Genomic DNA, 23,042 nt, shown 5'->3' with positions numbered 1-23,042 from the left:
ATTTCACTAGAGCCAAAGACAGAGGAGGGTGGGAAGGGACTGGAAGAGGAGGGGGTGTTTAATCAACTCACAGGTTAAGGGTCAAGGTTGGGGGGGACATAAGAACAAGAGCAGACCAAGAACGGACTAGGGGAGTCATGTGGTTGCCCCAGCCTCGACAGACGAAATGAATGTCCAAGGGGCAGGAGGAGCTTTTCTGGGCTTCACAGTGGGCCCCACTTCACTGCCTCAGGACTCTATACCAGAGCCCTGGGCAGGTGGGTCATCACTCTCCAGATCTCAGTGTCCCACCTTTACAATGGGAGGAGGAAGATAAGGACCAGGTGAGCAAGAAAGACCTAGCTCTGGCTTCCCAGGACTCAGGTAGTGTCCACTCCAGAGCCCCTGTCTCACCATTTAAGGAGGTCTCTGGAGCCTGGCCCACATTCTTCCTTTTAATACTTCCAGGCTCCCTCCAAAGGCTAAAAAAAGCTGAGGCAGTGAGGACAGGGAAGGGTGGAAGAAGTCCCCTCCAGAAATCACAGCTAATACCGGTACACACTTTTTGCCTGCTGGGGAGGAGTTCATGCCTACTGTTCCCCAGGAGAAACACAGGGAAATCTGAGTAGCCACACAGTAACCAATCCCTTTAGTTAAAAAAAAAAAAAAAAAAAAAGGCAAAATCAAGGGAGTGTGCCAAAGAAGGCATGCAAAAAACATAGAAAAGAGCAGAATGGGACTAGGTCTCAGTCTGAATGCCCAGCTGAATGTCCTGGAGGTTGGCTCTTGGCCGCCCACACTGCAGCTCTGGAAATGTCCAGATCGCCCAAAAGCTGGAAGAGATTCCTGCTGTCTACAGGGAGAGGCAGTCAGGGTAGAAGGTCTAAAATGGTGGAAAGTGGAGGGGGATCCATGTTGTCACCTGGCCCCCATAGGATATCTCTAGGCAATCCCCTCCCCTAAAGCCTCAGGCCCCACCATATGGATTCCAAGCTGGGCCTTGACTCTTTGGCTAATGGTGGGCCAAAACCAGCCTGGACTTGAGCAGGATGGCCCAACAGGACACACACAGAGGGCATGAGTGCAGCTGAACATCCCACACTCGTCTAAGGCATCTCAGCCACCCTCACCCCAAAGAACTGAGACCACAAGCTGCTACCTCAAATTCATGTCCTCGAGTGTGAAATGGAGGCACTGTTCTCCCATTTAATCCTCACACATAGGAAAACTGAAACTCAGAGAAAATAAGTAACTTCCCCAAGATCAAGGGCTTGAGAAGAACAGAGCTGAGATTTGAGCACTATATAATATGCTTTGCATAACCTTTCTCATCCCTCGTGCACGAGAGGCTCACACTCCAATTCACTTGGCATCGAACGCCTACTGTGTGCAGTGCCCAGTTCATAGCCTCCACCCTCCAAGGCTCGATGTCCAGGAGAGAGATAGTTACCCCACTTAACAAAGGAACAAACCAAAGCGAGAGGGGTTAAGTAGCTGGTCCCAGTCCCAGGTGGAAAGAACAAGGAACAAGCTCTGGAACATGTAGGGCTCCAGGTATGCTGAGCGCACCTAATTACTCAGGCCTCTCCCTCCACCATGCTGCTCAGGAGTGGCAGTGCTGGCTACAGCACATGGAGGTGGCTTTCCCTGGTCTCCTGGAGCACATAACGGGCAAAGTGACTCACAAGTGTAGTGGTACAAAGTTGGGAAACAGGCATCAGGTTCTGTCCTACTGCTGACTACGGCTTCCCCACAGTGATGACTCAGCTTCTCTCCCCAAGGCCCTGTACGCACCTGCCCTCGTGGCAGCATTCACAGAGCCCAGGCCAGCAGGGCCAGGATCAAGGCCCAGAAGGGTGCTCAAAATCTTCATGTGGACAAAACGGGACCCGATACTAAACCTGAGGGGAGGCCTGTGTGACAGCCTTGCAATCTCAGACACCTAAAGTAAAAAACATAGGATGGTCTGAAATTAAAACTTTCTTACTGGAGGTAAGTTATGGGGGTAGTCATGTTCTAGCCTAGAGTCTTCCCTGGCAAAAGTCAATCTTTACCTTTAGTGAGTCTGTCTATTCTCTTTTTGCATCTACTATAACATGCCTTCAGAATGCCAAATTTCCTTTTTCCAGACCACTCAGAATACAGGCATCACACCAAAGAGAAAGACCATCAATCCCTTCATTGTTATTGAATTAATTGATGACTATTACCTAACACCTATGTAAAAGAAGTCTGTGTCTATTATTTTACTTTTTATCAAAACCCAGAAGCTTCTCCATTTTGCTTTCTCCCACTTCCCTAATCTATCACCAATGGATTTCATGCAACCCATTTATGTCTTCTCTTTTGATTGCAATGCATAAAATAAGATGCAAAACTGCCATTTTCTGGAGCATTTTCTCAATCCACTGAGGTTTTGCTTCCCAGCAATTGTTATCAGTTTGGCTTAAAAAAATTTGTAACTGTTCTTAAACTGTTTGGATGTTTCTTATGTTGACACTAAAAAAGGACCTAGGGCCTCCCGTGGCTGTGGCCAGGCCTGGGGAAGATGGTGGCATTCTAGCTCAGCCAGTCGGGCTTCCAAAATAGACTTCTCCACTGAGTCCTCAAGGAGGAGGGCAGGAAGGACACAAATATATAAACTCCTGGCTTGGTTTAAGTTTCAGAAAAATGATATTTGGGTCTTGTCCCAGGTTCAGCAAATGCATCCAATTAATTGTAGATTCTTTTTCTTGGTTTAGATCACAAGACTCAATTTGTATTCCTGACCGTTAACATGTCTTAAATAGTCTCCCTGGCCCCAGGATCCTCCTCAACTCTTTCTTTGTGGGAGGTGGAAGCTCTAGTATCTGTGCCCAGTTTTTCCTCTATCTTGAGGCTCCCCAGGGAGTGCAAAGTTGGGCCACCTCCATCCAAATATGATCTCCCAACCGTCTCCTCATGGAGCATTTGGGGGATCCCCAGCACATTGAAGGGACAGCTCTGCAGGTTCACTGTCTCTAGTGCGCCAGCCTCCTGGTGTAACCAAGGATTCCAAGCTACACACACCGTACAGCACAGACAACATGTGTGGGTCCTGCAAAAGCAGCCCCCACATTTTCACTGAAAACTCCTAAGCGCTCATATTTGCATTTTAATTGTCACTATCACCCTCTGATTCTCTGAATTCAGGGATGGCCAGAGGTAGCACCTGCGAAAGGCCAACTTGGGGCCCAGTCTAAAGACTGAAATTCCAGGGAGGAAATCCCAGGGATTCCCTGAGCCTCAGGGCTCTCATCTGTCAAAGGGAACCACATTCCAGTCCTGCTACTTCACACCATGAGACAAATGAAAAATGGTGGGTGTGAGGGTTCTTAGAAAAAAATTACAGAATGTCATGGAAATGTTAAGATTATCCTCCCTTCCTGAACCATCTAGACCTGGCTGGACCCAGCGGGAATTCAGCTCTGCCATTATCACCTAGAGGAGTCCTGGAGGCCACCGCATCTCACAGACTGGATGAAGATCTCAACTTCCCAGTTCCTAGATGGACATACACTCCGAAGCCCAGTCAAGGCTCAACTCAAGTCTGTCAAGCCTGTGTGCCCTTCTGCTACACAACAGGCTCCATGAATGAATGAATGATGGGAGACACCTCACTTCTGCCCCAAGCTCCCTGCCCTCATCTGAACTCTCCAACCACAAACCCACCTGGAACTATTTGTCCTCCCCCATTCAGTCAGGCTCTTGTTTGAGGGGGGCACTCTGACTTCCCACCTCAGGGAGGTGATACCACTACCTTCCAATTTAGCTTTCTCAGCCCATACAGGAAAAAGGGAGGAAATGCACTGCAATTGTATTTCAAGGATCTGTCATACACAAAAACGAACTGCTCAAAACACAAAGGCCAGAATGGTACATATATGTGGGCTCTGGGGGACTTCCCCAAGATGGCCCCCACCAGGGACTAGGCACTGACCACACATCCACCTCCTTCTGGACCCTCTCTCTATAAATCCTAGGGTAGGAACTCCCATTCCCATTAACAGAGCATAACATGAGGGCCCAGGAAGGGGATGGCTTTCACAGGGCCCCAAAGAGGGCAAGTGGTCACTAGGACCATGTTCCTTTTCCTCTGTGTTTGGGTCCGTCTTCCTCCCACACAAACATCCTGTCTCCTCCCTTTTCTCCCTTCAATCTCTCCTCTTCCCTTACCCAGATGCAGTGCTCCCAGGCCAAGGGTTCGTACCTCACGTGCCCATCACTGAAGTAGCTATCAGAGAGCTGGAGGACATGTGAGGAGAAACTTGATGCTATCTTGGAGCAGAGAAAGCAGGAAGCCACAACAGATGGGATGGGGGAAGTAAAGGTCCCCGGGTGGGGGGGGCGGTTTCCCAGCCTAGGTCTCCCTGAACCAGGTCTGTCCCTAGTGCCCATGTCAGATTCAGGCTCTTCCAGGGTTCACACATGTTGGCCATAGTCCTGGGGACAGGCTGAGCTGAGCAAAGAAAGTAGCAGCAACTGTTGGAAAAACTGGCCTCTAGCAAGGGCTCTCCTGTCACACTATTCCTCTTCTGGCCCCATGGCCTCTTAAGGCACCTTAGGCCACAAGCATGTGTAGAAACCCTGACCTCTCAACAGGCTACTGCTTCCCCTAACCCTCCATCCACACATTTCCATACTGCCATCCACTCCCCACCCAGAGAACTGTGCTTATAGCCACAGATCCCTACCAGCTAGCATGCCCCCTCCTCCTCTAAGAACACTCCTCCTCTGAGGAGTCTCCCCAGCTTTGACCCAGTAGGTAGGGGACTCAATCCAGTCAAAAGCCTGACCTCAAAGGGCAGAATACACAGGGTGCCTTGGAGAAGGGTGAAGTGATCTACTGATGGCCCTTCCCAGCTCTTAAGTTCTCGAAGCCCACAGCGTCCCCTGCTCCTCAGTGTCACCTTGGGGAACCCAAAAAGACAGAGAAGCAGTTATCCATGTAATGGGGTACACACCAGCCTTTCCAGTAAGGCTAGGGCACAAGCACCAACCAGCCCCTGTGAGCCCAGCCCTAAAGGGGTAAACTCTGGGACAGCAGCCCTCCCCAGACCCCTGTGCCTTCCTGGACAAGGCTGCATTCTAACCTGAGGCTAAGGTCATTCCCTCAGGGTACTAGGCACCCACCCCTCATTCTGCCTCCTCCTCTTCCTTAGAAAGCCAGAGGCTTCTGAGGCCCAGGATCATGAGACACTGGGTCCTCAGTGAGCAGATTGGGGGATGAACAAATGGCTCAGGACACACCTGAGGAAGAAAGATGAACAGGCTGGGAAAATGAGGATCTGGTGGCAGAGCCTCCTGGCCCCTTTTGGTCCTCCAGGGCCCAATCTCCCTCACCTGTCTTTTTAGATTCAGGCTCATCCCACCCCATCCCCCTCACACACATTCCAGCCACCCTGAACAGGCTTCCAGAAACATCACTCCCCACCCCACAACCTGCCACCTTTGCCCTTCAAACCCAGATCAGCAGCCACATCCCTTGGGAAGCCTTCCTTGACTGCCCAGGGTGAACGGGAAGCTCTTTAGGGCCCTAGTGTACTTGCCCCAGTGTCCCCCCAGTGCTGTGCTGGGCACTTTGTAGAGACTGGGAGCTCCTTACGAGCAGGGGCAGGTTCTTCTCTTCTCAGTACCCTCAGTGCCTCAGCATCCTGGCCCACAGTGTATGGGCCATAAACACAGAATGATGCTGGCAGTGAATAAGACCAGCATAGCCACTGGAGATAATTCAGTGCAAGAAGTTGAGGCAGCTGAAACAAGGAGCCAGCAAGAATGTCCACCCAAAGGCACCCTGGGAGCTCCAGAATGGTGGCCTGCAGGGACCAAGAAGGCCTAGGACCCCAGCCTAGCAGGCCAGTGATGAGTCCCTCCTCCAGTCCTATGGTAACTACAGCTTGCAGCCACCCCCTCACTCCCTCAGCTCCAGATACACTGCTTGCTGCTCACTGCTCTATGATTTCGAACTGCAGAGGTGGAGACATCTGCAGCTTGCTGGCCCTCCATGGAGCGGAAATAGCAGTGGGGACCCGGCCCTTCACTCCAGGCTTGGGTACAGCATGGGTGGCACCAACTCCAGGGGCATCACAGACAGTTCTCAGTGCCCGCAGACCACTGCCCAACATCGGGTGCCAACTCCCACCCTTGCCCCATGCTGTGGTCCCCATCCCACCCCAGGTGAAGTCCTGGAAGCAGGGAAAAAAGGCCTGGCAAAGACTGGAGATGGGTGCGACAGCAACAGCTCAATGGCCCCCAAACAGGTCTTGGGTCCAGCAGATCCCCAGGTCAGTGATCTCCAGCACCTGTGTCACCTAAAAACTTTCTCAGGTGGGAAGAGCACCCCTGCAGAGGGTCTAGGCATATGGCCTAAAGCCAGGCAGGAGTCCTGGAAGGGCCCCAGTCCATTCCTGGGTCCATTTCTAGCCCAAACACCACAGCCCCTGGCTCAGGCAAGCACCACCAGAGCTCTGAGCCATTCTTCTGTGGGAGAAAATGCTGTGCAGTGAGGCCTGGGACCCTCTGAATGGCCTGTAGCAGGATGGGATGTGCCCCTCCCTCTGACTCCAAGAGCTGAGCTCCCACTGCTGCTTCCCCTGATCTCTGAAGGCTGAAATCCTACAGCTACAGCTCCCTCCCCCTGCACCCTGAAACCCAGTGAGCCTCCTGAGCCTCAGCCAGCCATCAGCCTATGTTCTCCCCTGCCTGAAGAATCCATACATCTGCGCAACAGGTATACCCTGAACACCTGTGTGCCAAGCTGGGGACACTAGAGTGACAACAGGAGGCAGGACCCAACTTCATGGAGCAGATATTCTAGGGAACCTGCCCCAGAATATCATGGGCCTGCCTGCAGCCTGGACCCAGGAGAGCTGCCTCCCCATCCACATGGCCAGTCCAGAGGGTGGGCAGCAAGCTCCCAGAGCAGCAGGTTCTGGACTTTAAGACTCCACATCTGGAAAAGTAAAGTCCTCCCTGTATGTGTGTATGTCTATGTGGTGTGATCAACAGCAGGACTATTTCCTCCCCAAGCACATTAAGAAACAGCTAGTATTACCATCACATCATCAAAGAAACACCTAAACAAAAATAGATATGTCATAATAAAGTGTGTTCTTTTATAATTAATAAAGTAGGTGGGGACCCAGGGAGAGACTGGGTCCCAAATCACATTTAACAGGGAAGGGAGAGGTCTTAGGGACGAAAATCTGTCCAACCCCCTCCCCCTGCACTAGGAGATAGCCTTCCTAGTCAGGAGGGCCTCTCTCATCTTATTTGCAAGTCTCCCAGGCAACCCAGACAGCTGACCAGGACAGCCCATATCACACCACTGTTCTGAGCCTCAGTTTCTTCATCTGCTGAATGGGAATCCTAATGACCTCACCAGGCTGCTGTAAGGATGAGAATATTTACCAAGCACCTGGCACTCAGCTACGTAATAAGCCAGGGCTATTACTATTAAGTTAATATTTAACAAAGGGTTCCCTCAGGGCAGTAACCTGCTCTTCTCTTCTCTAGTCCCCAGCCTTGGCATGGAGCCAGCTTCCCTGCCCAGTCTAGAGAACCATGTGGCCTCTTTGGGAAGCACCAGGAACCTTGGGTTCCAGCCAGTTCCCATGAGGTATGCCCCTCCCAGAGACGAGAACAGCTCCTTTAGGGATTTAGGGGCCCTGCCCTTTGCTTAATCTGCACAACATTTAATCTGTGGCACACACCACCTAATTCAGGTAAGGAGACTGAGGCTTAGAGAGGTCAACATGACTTTCCTCGTAATTGATGGTGAGGGATCCAAACCCATAGCTCTAGAGCCCAAGTGGTTTTTCCCATACTGCAGTGATGCTTGATGTGAAAATCTTTCAAGTGGCCTGCCCAGGCTAGGCCATTTCATTGCCTTTCTCCTCGTCTTTTAACAGCCCTCTCACTTCCCCATCCTACATCCTGGGTGGGAGTCCTTGCCCTCTGAGTCTTCCCACACCTGCCCTCTGATGGCTGGTTTTAACACTGGTGTCCTTTTCTTTGCACTTTTAATCCCAAAAGGAGACTTACCAAAAGGCAGCCTTAGAGAAACACAATATAGCAGGGTGACATCCCATAAGAAACCGTTCACCCCCAGGTGAAAGGTGCCCTATAGCCTGGAGACCAGAAGCTTCCACTCAGCCTCTTCCTACCCAATCTCCTGTGTGAGGACCCACATCCACATACATACTGAGTCTTCAGCACCTGCACTGGGCAGGCTGAGGAAAAGCTGAGCCTATCCATCACATTATGCTGAGGAATAGCTAAAGGGCACCACTCCCTTCATTGCCCTTATTATAATTACCTGCCACCATAGAAGCATGTTTCTTTATTGTCTCTTCATCTAGAATCTCAGCTTCCTAAATATGAGTCTTGGTTTTGTTTGGCCTGTGCTCCTGTCCCTAAAACAGTGTCTACCACCTAGGGGGTGCTCAACATTTGTTTCATGAATAAATGAATGAATGAACATCCTCATCCCTTTGCTGAGAGCCAAAGTAGAACCCAGAGAGGGAAAACTGGCCCAGACCTACAGTCATGTGCAGGCAAGTCAAGATCACCCAGAGCTGTCTGATTCACTCCCCACTGCAAGCCGCCCCTCTACATCTCACACACACATCCCACCTGGGACTAAGGCTACATCATAATCCCTGATCAGCCAAGGGCTCAGCAGAAATTAGCTGCCTGTCTATTGAGGCCTGTCACAGACTGCACCTTGAATTCAATCACATGTTCTGCCCCAGAGCCGGTATTTAATTGCCCAAGGCTTTACTCTACAACATGTGAAGAGGAACCATTATTATTCCCCTCTTATACATGAGGCAACTGGCCTGAGGAAAGGCCTGCAACTTGTCCAAGGTCCTGACTAGCAGGGAGCCCAGGACAGCCTACCTGCCACGCCTACACATGCACTCCCTCTTCGCTTTTGGTAAGACAGAGGCCTGCCACCAAGAGTAGGACCCAGGAATTCCAGAACCTCATGAAAAAAGAATCATGTGAGGAGGGAAGGGCAGCACATTCTCCTCACATTGTCCAACTCACACAGCTTGTACAGGATGAGGTGGACTGAGATGGCAGAGTCCATGATGTGGCCTGGCTAGATGCCAGAGGATAAAGGCAAGAAAGGGCTCTGGTGGGATTAGAATGCACAAGAGTTCAAGCCTTAGCTTCTCTGAGAACCCACAGGGTACACAAATACCCTTGGATCCAAGACTTGATTGAAATGGCACAAATCTACTGCACACCCCCCCCCACTTAACCACTCCCAACACACCACACCCTTTCCCGTCAGTTATACGGGTAGCTTTGCAATGTTCACACCCACCCTACACCTTGGTCCGTATTGTCCCTCCTAAAACGCCTTACTCCACACCCCGTGCAGCCCAGTATGCTCACTTATTTTCCAGGCCCCTGAGCAAAACAGCCTTAGCCTCACTTTAAGTCCTGCCATAAACCAGCAGACTCTACTAAGTGAACACTCAACCCACACAGGGCCCACTGGACCTCAGGGAAGGCTGGAGGCCAGGCTTCCCATTCCCCACATCCACATTCCTTACCCAAGTGTCCACCAAGCCCCATAAACACCCCATCTAGAGATGATGCCCAGCTCTGATGACTTCTTTCCTCAGGCAAGATGGAACCATGTACATCAATAGCTCAAGCTCAGGGAGAAGCTGATCTGAGGTTGAAGAGGTGCAGAAAAGCTTGTCACACTCAAATAAAGGAGATAGACCAGGGACATAAAGAGAGAGAAAGCAAGGAAAAGGATGGCGGGGGCACTGATGAACAAGCAGAGCAGGAGAGCAGGAAGATTCCTCAGATGCTCAAGGGCAAAGAGATGGATGCTAAGGGGAAACAGAAATGGAGAATATGGGTAAGAAGAAGTACCTTTGAACCAGGGCATGGACTAGGGAGGTGGGAGGAGGAGACCTGGGTGGGCTTGCTGCTCCCATGGCCTGCTCTTTGGTGTAAGGAGGCTGCTCTTGAGGCTTCTATGAGGATAAGCATTGGTTGTAAAGGCCTGACTCCTACTAAGGGACCAAAATGGATGCTGCAGGAGAAGCCCTTGATCACCAGATAAGCATGGTGCCACCCTGGTCATGTGTCATGCTTCTATAAATAATTGCCATTGCACCTTCCCTCCAGGAAGCATCTGCTCCCACATTCCAGGGTTTTCTGTCCACTGACAGCGCCAGGCCCTGTCCCTCTCAGGGGTGCCTCCCCACCAGACGAAGAGTACACACGCTCACCCACTCACCCCCACAGGGCCTTCTCCCTCACCATCGGCCCAGACTCCCAGCTCAAGGCCAGCCTCCCTCATGCACCATTTATGAGGACTTCTGGGCAGTGAACCTTAGCGGGGAGCAGGCCAGATTCCACCCCCACTCCAGCTGTCCCTTCTCCCCAACCATCTCCCCTCCCCCAAGGGGCCAAGCCAGACAATCTCTAATCCTGTCATCTGACCCAGCTCCACCCTAAATTAGCTCTGCCCAACCATCCTACTAGGCCCAAAAATGGACAGTGTCATTTATAGAGGGTCCAAGAAGCCAAACACAATGGGAAGATGACCTCATGGCACCTGGGACCTGAGCTCCAGGCATGCATTCTGCACCCCAGGCATTCTGGGGGCAGCTGGGAGCTAGAAGGTGAGCAGCTATGGTGCCAAGCTGGCAGACCCTGGTGACCCTTCCCATATATTCTCATGTTCTCCCCACACCAGGGCCAGAGGCCACAGGACCTTACAACCATAGCTCCACACTAACCAGAGCCACACACACCTTGCTCCCCACTGCTTCTGTGTTCAGCCCAGGATCAGGCACAGGACACATGTCCAGTCAGGATTTGCTAAACAAGGGAAGGCAAAGGAGCAGAAAGCACAAACCAGCCTACCCACAGGTCAGTGTAAGGGCTCCCAAGCCAAGCCTCCAAACACCTTTGTTTGTTCATCAACAGTCACTCAGTACCTGCAGCAACCAAATGAATGCCCTGTCCCTCAGGAAGCACCCAGAGCGGTGGTGGATGCAGGCTGGTTGATGGGTTGTCAAGCCAGGACCTATGGAGAGACACTCTCAGCTGAGGACAGGAGAGCTGGCTCCACAGGCACCACGGAGCAAGGTTTCATTGACCACACTGTCGCCCTACAAGTCCCAATGGACTGAGGTACTGTTTGGCCCTGCTCAGATAGTGTCCTCCTGTGGTAACTGGACAACTGGAATCACCACATTGCTCACATATTTGACAGGTGGGACAAGGACAGGGGTGCCTGTGAGACCACTGACAATGTGGGTTCGATGTGATTTTGTCACTACCAGAAGGTGCTAGGAGGCAGCCAGGTCATGGTATTCAGACTGTGACAGACTCTGAGCTGCAGGAGGAAGAGGGGAGAAGTCCTGGTGGGTTGACATATTAGACTGCCTGGAAGCTGACCAGCTGTCGGCCGACTGCCTGTGGCCACAAAATGGGCTTAAGAGAGAGGAGTGGCAGCTTGAAGAGGCTAGTAATATTACCACTTATATGAAGGGAACACTTCATATAAGCCTACAGCCCCTGAATTACTGAAAGATGCTGCTACAGTGACAATGCAACCAGGGCAAAGGGGACACAGCAAGAGCAAAGGGGAGCTAAGAAGGAATAGGACCTCAGTGGAGTAGGGGCAGGGAACCTGGCTTCAGCGCTCTACTGCCAGTTCACCTTCCTGACCCCTTAGAGTAGGAAGCAGGTTTAGGCCCAGAGCAGCCCCTCCAGGCACCGAGATGGATTATCCAGTCATAAAAAGGGAATGGGGGCAGGAATGGCAGCAGCATCTGCCCTCCCTAACCTGGGAGGTTGAAGCCTTCTCACCACCCAATGACAATCTATAGGGCTCTAATCCGTCCTCCAAGCCTGGGGCGGAAAGGCGGGTAGGGAGAGCAGCTGGGACAGACCAGATCAGCAGCTTGGCTGAGAGCCTTCACCTCCACCCACTGCCATTCGCCTCAGCCCAGGACTACCAGGCTGAGCAGCTGGACTGTGAGGGAGGCAAGAGGAAGCTCTAGCCTGTGCACCTCCTCCATCATGTGGCTGAATCTGAGGGAGCCCCCAGGTCCCAGCTGTGCAAAAATCATTGTTTATAAACAACCACAAGCCTTGCAAGGGAAGATCGTTGATCCCCGGGTTCCCACTGGTCCGCGCATCTTGAGGGCGTGGGGCAGAACCCAAGGTGGGGAGGACAAGGGCCACCCCGACAGGAGCACATATTCTACGATCTCAGATTTCAGAGTCCGAATGGGCAGAAGTGGCATCAGCAGCTGGCACAATACAATGCAATAAACCAGAGGTGGCTTGAGGCAGAAGGCTGAGCTTGCAGGACCTCCACCCCCAGTCCTACATTTCCTAAACAGTCCGGGTGTCGTGAGTGGCGGGGCTCCAGGCCCAGCCCTTGGCCAGTTGCTCCCGGCTCTAGGGCTCAAGTATCCCGCGGTGCCCTCCTCGACCCTGAGTTCCGCTGCCCTCCTCCGGGTCGGTCGGCTCCCGACCCCGGCAGTGACCCCCAGAATCCCCTTCCCACACTCAGGAAACTCGAAGCCCCCAAGGGTGCGCAGCCTTCCATTACCCGGAGCTTCCAGGCCGCAGGCATCCTCGGGAAAAGAAAAGCAATCCTCCAGCAGCCAGCAGGGACACAAGGGGAGAGGGGGGTAGGAGGAGGGCCACTAGAGACCCGCAGCAAACTCCGGCCCCTAGGCCGAGGGACACCCTCGGGATTCCCTTAGCACTGATCAGAAGACCAGGGCAGAGGGAACCCCCCCCCCCGCGCTGTCGGCCCTCAGGACCGGTGGGGACCTGAACCGCCCGGGGCGCCACCTCCTCGCAAATCTCCCAGCCCACGGCCTGCAGGGCGGAGTTAATATGAACCTCAAGCACCGGAGATCAGCGTGGGCCGCTGCTTCTCCGAAGACGTGCGGCGAAAATACAAAGTGGTTCGGGAGGGAAGGTAGAAGGGAAGACAGCTGTGCTCTGTCCAGCCCACCAGGGGAAGACAGACATCGCGAATCGCAGAAGGCGACCAGAGCTCCGGGAAGCGCAGCCTGTGTACCCTCGAAGGCCTTCGGCAGCAGTCCTCCGAAGGTTACAGCGCCGGACCCCGGATGAGAACCAGCCCCTCGGGCGGGCTGGAGGCAGGTGGCCGGAACTGCGCGGCGGCTGGTTCTCGGCTAGCTCACCTTCTCCTGCGCGCGGGTGAGCTTCTTCTGCACGTTGCTGGCAATCTTCCCTGCCGTCACCCCCTTGCTGCCCATCTCTGCCATCGCGCCTAGGGCCTCGCCCGGTGTCGGGCGCCGGGCTCCCAGGCCCAGCCACAGGCTCCGGGGTCGGGTCGGGATCCTAGCCTTGCACTGGATAACCTAGCCAAGTAGCGGAGGCGGAGCGTGCTCCAGCTAGCCAGCAGGGAGCGAGGCGGGATCTAGGATGGGAAGAAAGGACGGAGGTGGGGACTGGAGAGGAGAGGAGGGGAGGGGCGGGGCCAGCGGGGGCGGTCAGCACTCCCGGCCAACCCAGCGCTACAAGACACTGCCTTTTAAAGGGCCCCTCAGGCGCGGGAACCGCTCGGCCAGACCGGAGGGAGCGGCGCGCATGTGCACTGGGCTTCCAGGAGCAGGTCACCCACAAGGACTAATATGGCAGTCCTGAGTCCCGCGCCACTGCAGGCCCGGTTCTCCTCTCCATTAGTTACCTCCTGCAGCCCAAGAAAGGAGGCCAGATGGCGAAGCAGGGTGCTTTCAAAAAGCAGAGATAACGTGCGGCGATTTGATGCGTGCCCCTGGAATCCAGGAGCCCCGTGTGTCCTTCCTGGGCTTCTGCGGCCCTGTGCTCCACTCTCAGCCTCCTTAGAGCCTGCAGACTAGCCTGTCTCCACCCGGGTTCTCTGAGGCCCGGACAGATTCAGGCCTCAGTCCCAGGCGCCTAATCCCACGCCAACCAGGCGCTCAGTCTTCCAGTTTGCCAAGAGTTATTTTATTATAATAACAACCTAACGTTAGTGAGCGCTCACTGTAGGCTTGCACTCTCCTAGGTGCCTCCTGGACAGATATTATCTCACCCAGTCTCCATACGAGCCCTATGAGTTAGGTGCTATTATTAAAATGCATTTTAATGTAATAAAAGTGTTATTCTTATCTTACAAATGAAGCCCAGAGAGTTCAGGAACCAGGTCTTAACTCTCAGGTTTTCAACCACTATACCCTAGGTGTCTCCTCTTGCTTGCTGGAAGAAACATGATTAACGATCAGTACTCAAAGAGAAGATAAGATTACTGCTAACCAGCTTTGCCAAGAGACCAATGACAATTATTCAACATGAATAAATACAGGGTGGGGCAAAAGTAGGTTTACAGTTGTTCATATGGAAAATAATGCAATGATAAATAAATAATAGTAATAATAATAATACAAGCATAAACTGCATTTCACATAGTCACAACTGCAAACCTACTTTTTCCCCACCCTGTATGTATCCCACCCCTACCCTTCCCCCAAATTATGTCAGGGCTGTGAAGGATGCCACAGCTCTTTACCACCATGGACGTTTTCTCAAGGACTACAGGCTGAGTTGAATGGAGAGAGGTGTCCTGCTGAGAATGACAAGACCTAGACAGGTCCGGTGTGAGGACAGGAGCCAGGGCAGGGGTCCCTGGGAGCAGGAAGGACTCTTGTAGACCTTAAGCCAAGCCCCCTTATACAAGCAGAGAAACAGCCTCAAGAATAAGAGGTTCAGCCTGGGTTCTCTCCACAGCCATTCTCTCTTCCCTCTGCCTGGTGGACCCCCTGTACTCTCTCTGGATACTCCTGGTCCCTCCTATTACTGCTCTGCACCTGTAAGTGAGAATCTTGATCAGCCCCCCTTCCTGGCCAATTATTCCTATTTTACAGAAAGACAGACTGAGGCTCTGCAGCTGCTGAAGGTCACATCAGGTAATCAGAGATTCAGACTCAGGCCCTCCTGCACTAAGCCCTCAGTCACTACACTGAACTGCTTCCCAGAAAAAGCACCAAGCAGGCCTGAATGAAAAGTGTTTTGTCAGAATTATTATTATAAGCTCATACCTGTTGTGTGAGTCACAAAAACAAAACCTAAATAGTGCAGCCTCAGTTTCAAGGCAGCTTTCTCCTAAGAGCTTGACATGCTCTCAACTCTAGTCTCTCTCCTCCTCATTTTATATTTGTCATTTTTCTAACCACTCTCTAAGAGCAATTTCTTCCAGCAACTCCTCTGAGAAAAGGAGGGAATGATCAGAAGTCAAACCCTATTACAGTCAGCCCCAGGAACAGTGGGAGAGTCTGCTGTGCTGCTGCTCTTTGGTGTATTGAAATATCACTTGACAATAATGGAACCAACTTCCATGGTTTTCAGCAGGATAGGGTCAGCTAGATGGCACAATGACAAGAGGGGCCATTAGAGGATCACTTTAAACAACGATTACAGAGATTATATAGCAACATAAAAATAATGCTTATGGTATACTTACAAGTGAAAGAAGATAAATTGTGCATGCATTAGCCTTGCAACCACATAAAAATAAATATAAATGCTCATGATCAAAGACTCAAAAGAACTATGTACAAAGGAAATGGATGTGCTAAGGTCAAGCCATTATGGCTGATTTTTTCTCTTAATTCTTAAATATTCTGTAATATTCTCTAATGCCTTCATAAGCAAAAGCAAATATAGCTCTATTATTAAGAAGGTAATTCTTTTTTTGATCTCTAAATTGGAAAGACTTTTCTAAGCACAAAAGCACTAGAAGATGTATTGAAGTAAAAAATGCTAGCTTGGTGTTACATAAAAATTAAAATATTTAAAGTTCAAAAAATACCATCAGTACATTGGGTAAAAGTTTGGAAGGAAATGCTCCAAAAATGTCAAACTGTCAACACAAGTCCAAGGGTAGGAATGTAGGAGATTTTTACTTTCTTCTGTGTGATTTTTTATAGTGTTTACTTTTTTTAATTAGAGGATTTAAAAAAAAGATTTTATTTATTTAATTTTAGAGAGAGGGGAATGGAAGGAGAAAGACAGGGAGAGGAACACCAATGTGTGGTTGCCTCTCACGTGCCCCCACTAGGGGAACAGGCCCACAACCCAGGCATGTGCCCTGACTGGGAATCGAACTGGCAATGTTTTGGTTTGCAGGCCTGTGCTCATTCCACTGAGTTACACTAGCCAGGGCTGTTTATTTCTTTCTTTATTTATTTACTATAGTAGCCCATTGTCTTTACTATTGGGGTAAAAAATAAAACACAGTTATTTCCATTTTGAAAAGAAATATGGCATAAAAATTGAAGTGTAAGAAACTAGGAAAATATTTTTTAAATAAAACAGAACTCTTACAATTCATAAAGAAAACATTAACATTCCACTTATATAAATGGATGGGTGGATGGTACAAATGGACAATTCTCAAAATTGGAGGTGCAAATGGTCAATAAATAGGTTTTTAAAATTCAGTTTTACTGGAGAGGAAAAAAGTTAAATCAGTGAGATACCACTCCTGACCCCACTTTCATCAAATTAGCAAAATCATTTTTAAATTACATTACTTAAAAACAGAGACAGACACTCTCACATACTGCTTCTGAGAATGTAACTGATACAGAATTTCTGAAAAACAATTTTGCAATATGTGTTAAGAATCATCAAAATATCTATGTTCTTCAGCCCTAGAATCTTAAGTCTATGACAAAATTCTAAATTTTAGCAAAGCTTTAGTAACACAGATGTTCATCAGATTTATTATAATTGTCAAACATTGAAAGCATACAAGTGTGAGCTATCGTCATTCATACTTGCTCACTGCCTCAGTCTGCAAACATTTCTGACCACCAGTACCATCCCTAGGTTCACTGCAGAAACAGCAATGGGTTCAATGTAGCCCCTTCTAGAGATACATCCTCATGTAGGGAGGGACTAGAGGCTCTTTAAAGGGGTAAAGTTGAAGACATAAAGTCAGCATTGAGAGAACAGGGAGGGAGTCTGGTGGCTAACAGATCCCTTAAATGTTGAGACCAGAAGAAATGACAGACAAGCAAATATAGAGTTCATTACTGGCTTCCCTTTTCTTCTACCTCTTCAGCAGTCCAGCCTCTGAGCCCTGCATGCCTCCAGCTCCCCACAACAGATACCCACCCCTAGGCCCATCTATCCAGCCCACCCCCAGACATCTAACAAAAGGCCTATTTCCACCTATAATTAATTAAACTACAGTATAAGCATACATGAAATGTTTATCAAAACACAAATGCTCATGGAGTTTCTTATGATGGTGAGGTACCATAATGTATTGTTAAAATATTACAGGATATTAAGTTGTGTAACAATACAGTGTTAACTCCTATCCAAATGTGTTTAGTATTGGGATTTCTGGGTGGAGCAATTTGGAGTGAGGGATTATTTTCTTTTTTTTTTTATTTTTCAAATTTTACACATTTGGGTAATCAGAAAGAAATGCTATTAAAATACAAATTATTTTTCCTTTTAAAAAAGATTTTATTTATTTATTTTTTAGAGAGGGAAAGGGAGGGAGAAAGAAAGGGAGAGAAACATCAATGTGTGGTTGCTTCTCAAGTGCTCCCAACTGGGGACCTGGCCTGCAACCCAGGGTTGTGCCCTAGACTGGGAACTGAACCTGCAACCCTTTGGTTCACAGGCAGGCACTCAATCCACTGAGCCACACCAGCCAGGGCTAAAAATACAAATATTTTTATTGAAATGAGGCAACTGTCACCCAAGACTCTAGCTGGGCAACCACAATATACTGGAGTAGAAAGAGAAAGCACGGGGTAGAGTGTGTGTGCTGTGCCTGCACATCTGAACTGTGAAGTCTGGGGAAGTGATTTTTGAAACCATGAAGAAGTCAGTCAAACAAAGGGCAGTCCTCCCTTCCTTCCCATGGAGAGAAAAGAGCACCATCCCATGTTTTTCTTCTATTCTTCAAGAATTGAGTAAGAGGCACTGAACCAGCACTATGGCTATCATCATTATCATTCTGTTTGACAGAGTGCAATTTTTTTGTTTATACTCTTAACTGTCAGGATAATCCTGTGTTCAACAGCAGTGGGACTTTTGCCATTCTTTATTAGCTGAAGACTTGGAGCACACAGGTACACCCAACAGCAAACAGCTGGTGGCTCCTGTTCTGACATCACTTAGCACCTAGCCAACTCCAGTTTAGAACAGACCTGCTTCACACCATGGTCTGGGTCCTTGGATTTCATATCTCAGAGAGACAGAAAAGATTCAGAAGACTTTTACAGGCAAAAGGAGGAGACTTCTCTTTCCAAAGGCATGATTTCAGGGCAACATATGTGTGATATGGTGTCTATGAAGGGCACCATCCCCCGGGCCCGAATTATCCTCACTCCCTCTCACACGTAAAATGCCACCATGATATTATGGGAGGGGCACACCAATGTGGAGTCAAGTCGGCTCCTCCATTTACCACTTTTCTATATTTGGCGGCATTATTTAAATTGTTCCAGCCTCATCTGCAGTATGGGGGGAAGAGTAAATAACACTCTTAATATTGCTGTGCAAATAAAGAACAATGTACAGGTATGTAAAGCTCCTGAAATATTAGAAGTAACTGTAAATGGTGGCTGTATAGTGGATGGCAAATGCTACCCATTTGGTCTACCCAGCTAATTGTCCTCCTTTCCTTAAGAACTCCTTCCTTGTTTGATGTGATTTGAGGCAGCCTTGTCCTTTGTACCATGACATGCACATACCATAGGTGAGCCATTCACTGCAACCATAACAGTTGGCCTGAAGATAAATGCATTACCCAAGCAGAGCCACTGAGAGCCTTCCCTGGATTTGTAGGGATGCATGCTTTTAGGACACAGAAGTTCCTCTTTCTGCTAGGTTGTTAAAATGGGAGGATGTGGGTCTAGAGTCTCCAGAGGCCAGCTTGCCCACCATGTTAAAGATCCTGCCTACAAGATAAAATCAAGAGTTAAGAATTAGAGAGATGGGGAGAGAGAAACAAAAAGAGGCAGAGACACAGACATAATGATATTTCTTGCTAAAGTCAATTTCAGGTCACTTGCAATCTACAGGACCAGGACTAATATATTATGATAAAATGTCCTTCTCAAGACAACTCTAATGGAGCTTTAAGTTAAAGTTTCTCATGAGTGTCTCCACCTGGTCCATCTGAATTAATATAGACTTTCTAAACTCAGACAGTTTTGAGTGCAAGGGGATAAAAATAGTTACACCTGGCCAGTAGGCATAAATCAGGATTGTCCTAGGCAAATTGGGATATCTAAGCACCTAATTTGGGGGATAGGAGTTAAGAGTAAAGGTGAAAGCCCTGACCAGTATGGCTCAGTTGGTTGGGCATCATTCTGCAAGAGAGGAGTCATTGGTTTGGTCCCCGGTCAGGGCATACGGGAAGCAGTTAATTGATGTTTCCCTCCTCAACCTCTCTTTTTAACTCCCTCACGTTCCCTCAAAAAATAAATAAAATCTTTTTTTAAAAAGAGTAAAGGTGAGAAATGAGGCTACAGTCATGCAGTTCACAGTTGGTGTTTAAGCTGGTACTGACACAGCATCTGTCCATTCTTGGGAACTTTCCAGCCATCCTTTATGGGATCCTTGCAGAGATGGGAAAAAGTGACATTCTAGAGGACCTTCTGAAAGGAGACATATCCCCAGATTTTACCTCCTGGCTTCCAGACCTACAGACCCAGATGGTGAGCTCCAGTCTTGATCCAGTTTAACCATGCCCTGCAGTAGTAGCCTGGCCAGTCTTGGGGCCACCAACTGGCTCCAGGATGTTTCCAAGGCTTCCAGCAAAACCCAGTTACTCCCTTTTGCCACCAGCAAATTAATTCTCTCTAAAAGAAAAACAATTCTTATATAACTGACTTCTTTGTGTTCCTCCCACATGTCTTTAAACTTTTAGTGGCCTGTGTATATTCTCTGGTATGGCTGGAAGGTAGTAGGCCAAGAAAATGACAACTACACACCGCAAGTTTCTGGCTGTAGTTATCAGTCATGTGACCTTGGGCCAGTCACTACCTGTTCCTTCTAAATAGAACAATAATAGCAGGCAAGGCAGCTGTTGAAGATTAAAGGTAGCCAGGATATAGTGGCCTGGGTAAATGGTAGTTACTATTATGACATCCTGTTCTAAAGGTCAGGAACAGTGTCTCTTAGTTAATCTATTTTTTGGCCTCTTTGCTGGTAAGACACAGTAGGATGACCTTTGCCAGCTTCACAAATGGGTAATTAGAGTTTCAGAAAAGCACACTTTGCTCAGCATTCTTTCAATAAATCACTGCTAAGTTCCTTCAGCTTCTGGTATTGCTCACTGAAAATTTACTATAATTATCTTCTGTTTTAGAAGATTTATTTATTTACTTATTTATTTTTAGAGAAAGGGGAAGGGAGAGAGAAAGAGAAGGAGAAAACATCATGTGTGGTTGCCCCTTGCATATCCTCTACTGGGGACCTGGTCTGCAACCCAGGCATGTATCCCAACTGGGAATCGAATTGGCAACCCTTTGCTTTGCAGTCAACACTCAATCCACTGAGCCACACCAGCCAGGGGAATTATCTTTATCTATGAAAAAAATGGTTTATTAAACAAAGTGTAGGACAATATTGCACATGCAATTTTTAAGCATTTCTGAAGTTTTATTTATTTATAAACAAATTAACAAGCTATGGGATACTAAGAGGACTGGCCAGTTATTTGAAACTGGGCTTCATTGACAAGGTAGGAGTTGCCCTTTAGGAAAGCCATTCCAGGGTGTAAAACAAAAACCTTACAAATGCTCTCTCTTGAGATACATCTGATACTCTCCTTAGAACACAGTTTTAAGTACAGTGATATTCCTTTGAACAAACCAAATACTGAAAAGGTGGACACAGCCCAAATGTCCAAGCATGAGTCGGTTAACTGAGTTAAATTTCTAAATTTTGGTATATCTATATTTGAATATTGAGCTACCATTAAAAGTTGATAAGTGAAACTTCTTAAATTTTTTGAAAGCTGCTCTTCCAAAGATATCACTATGAAAATGAAGAGTAATTCACTCATATAAAAACTACTTCTGATACTTATAACTGTCAAAGGACTCGTATCCAAGATATATGAACAATTGTTGTAACTCAATAACAAGAAGGCAAACAATGCACTAAAAAATATAAATAAGCAAATGATTTGAAGAGATTAATCTTTACTAAAAGAATAGCAATAGCACATGAGAAGATGCTAAACTTCAGTAGTCTTTAGGAAAATACAAATTAAAATAACAATGAGCTAACACTACACACTCTCCCAAAATGGCTAAAATTAAAAAGACTGACAACATCAAACGTTTCTTAAGATATGGAGTAACTGGAGCTCTGCCCAGAGCCACTTACACCTTATAACAGATTTCTTCTTCTTTCTTCATGATGATTTTTTCTTTTCTTTTTTTTTGTCTTTTCCTCCTGCATGTTCTACTCAAGTTCATCATATGTACCTGAACTCTAACTGTGAGCCCAGCTGCATGTTTCACCACTGAGCATTCTTGTGCCTGCAAATAACAACCTGCATTAAGAGAATCTGGCCAACTCAGACAGGCCCCTGATGTATGCTGGAACTTTTAATGTGTCCTTCCTAAAGACATGAACACACTGCCCAACTCTCCTTCCCTCATAATGTTTATCTGCTACCTGACAACCCCTCCTTGTCCTTCAGATCCATTCTCCAGAGAGCCTTCTTCAACCCATCTCATTTAGGCAGGGCTAAGTGGCCCTCCACTGTACTCCCCAGAATCTTGTGCTTGCCCAAAAGTTATTTTGTAATATTGGGGGGAAGGCACTCTGGGATCCAATTCCTAATTCTGACAGTTAGTGAGGGTGCATCTATTGTATTCCTCCTGGCCTAGAGATTACCAGAGTTGGGGAAGGAGGTTATGCTTCTTAGTAGGGAAGAATCATTTAGATTCCAACTTGAGAAATGACAACCTCCTTCACAGAATTGTGCTTGCCTTTGAGTGTACATGATGCTCATAGATTTTTTAATTTCTATTTTTACTTTTAATTATTTTTAATTTAAATATTTTATTTATGTTATTACTGTTGTCCCAAGTTTTTCCTTCCCCCCCTTCAGCCAGCCCCCTCCCACATTCCAGCCAGCCCCCTCCCACAATCCCCATACCAGTGTCCATGTCCATGGGTCATTCATATATGTTCTTCAATTTATCCTTTCCCCTTCTTTCAACCAATCTCCACTTTCCTCCTCCTCTCTTACAGCTGTCAGTCTGTTCCATGTTTTCATGCCTCTGGTTCTATTACATGGTCCCCCATTTGAGAACCACAGCTTCCAACTGAGGCTTCTGGGTGGCAAGGACTGGGTCTGATAGTCTCTGACCCCCATTTCCTCCAAGAGTACAGGCACAGATCAGGTACTCACCAAATGTATGCTGGATATCTTCACTGACTGGTTCTCAGAGTAGTCCACCTAAGATCAGGAAAAGTGTTCAAGACTCAAGAGTGAAACCTACCTATAGCTGGTGTCTCATAAATGGGCAAGCTTCTTTTGTTCAAAGTCGCCTGTCTTTTTGTCTTTTCTCATAGATCCCACTCTTGTCACTCCTCTTTTTCACATTTGCTTTGGTAAGCAAGAGTATGATAAGTGGTTTTATAAGTCATAGGCCATGCTTAATTCACTTATCTCCTGATGACCTGTATTCTAGAGTCAGCTTCTACCACCCCAGCCTTGTTCATGGCCCCTGGAAGCTGGTGACGACACTGAGGACATGGCTGAACTCTGGCTGGTGGACTTCTGGGTGTCAGGTGCATCGGAGCAGACAGACACACATTCACAGAGTGCAGGTGGCCAGCATTACTCTTGCAATGAAATCATGTTTCTTGAATTTTATATTTTACAGAGCAGGACACAACATAATGATAGTTTTTGTTCATTCTAAGTAAACAACTGACAATGCCCAATTCAGTGGGTTCTGCCCCCAAAACAATGCTTCCTTAAATTAACAAAAAAAGCAAAATGT

At 48.2% G+C, this 23,042-nt stretch overlaps 1 protein-coding gene across 17 annotated transcripts in view; it reads right to left on the bottom strand.

The window, feature by feature from the left end:
• The window catches only part of BIN1 (bridging integrator 1), a 55,588-nt gene extending 42,094 nt beyond the window's left edge, over positions 1–13,494 (bottom strand). For 3 of the 17 annotated variants that reach the window (XM_037133416.2, XM_053670709.1, XM_037133430.2), the window contains exon 1: positions 13,206–13,492. In XM_037133416.2, coding sequence (XP_036989311.1) covers positions 13,206–13,289 — 84 coding nt within the window. In that variant the 5' untranslated portion in view covers positions 13,290–13,492. Of the gene's footprint in view, positions 1–12,598; positions 12,786–13,205 lie in introns of those variants that run through there. The other 14 variants (XM_037133420.2, XM_037133423.2, XM_053670713.1 and 11 more) reach the window with 11 other exon arrangements.
• Between the last annotated feature and the right edge of the window lie 9,548 nt (positions 13,495–23,042).

This window comes from Artibeus jamaicensis, unplaced genomic scaffold (assembly GCF_021234435.1).
Source record: "Artibeus jamaicensis isolate MK-2021 breed Jamaican fruit bat unplaced genomic scaffold, CSHL_Jam_final contig_61, whole genome shotgun sequence".
Taxonomy (NCBI): Eukaryota; Metazoa; Chordata; class Mammalia; order Chiroptera; family Phyllostomidae; genus Artibeus; species Artibeus jamaicensis.
This window is presented reverse-complemented; position numbering and strand designations above follow the sequence as displayed.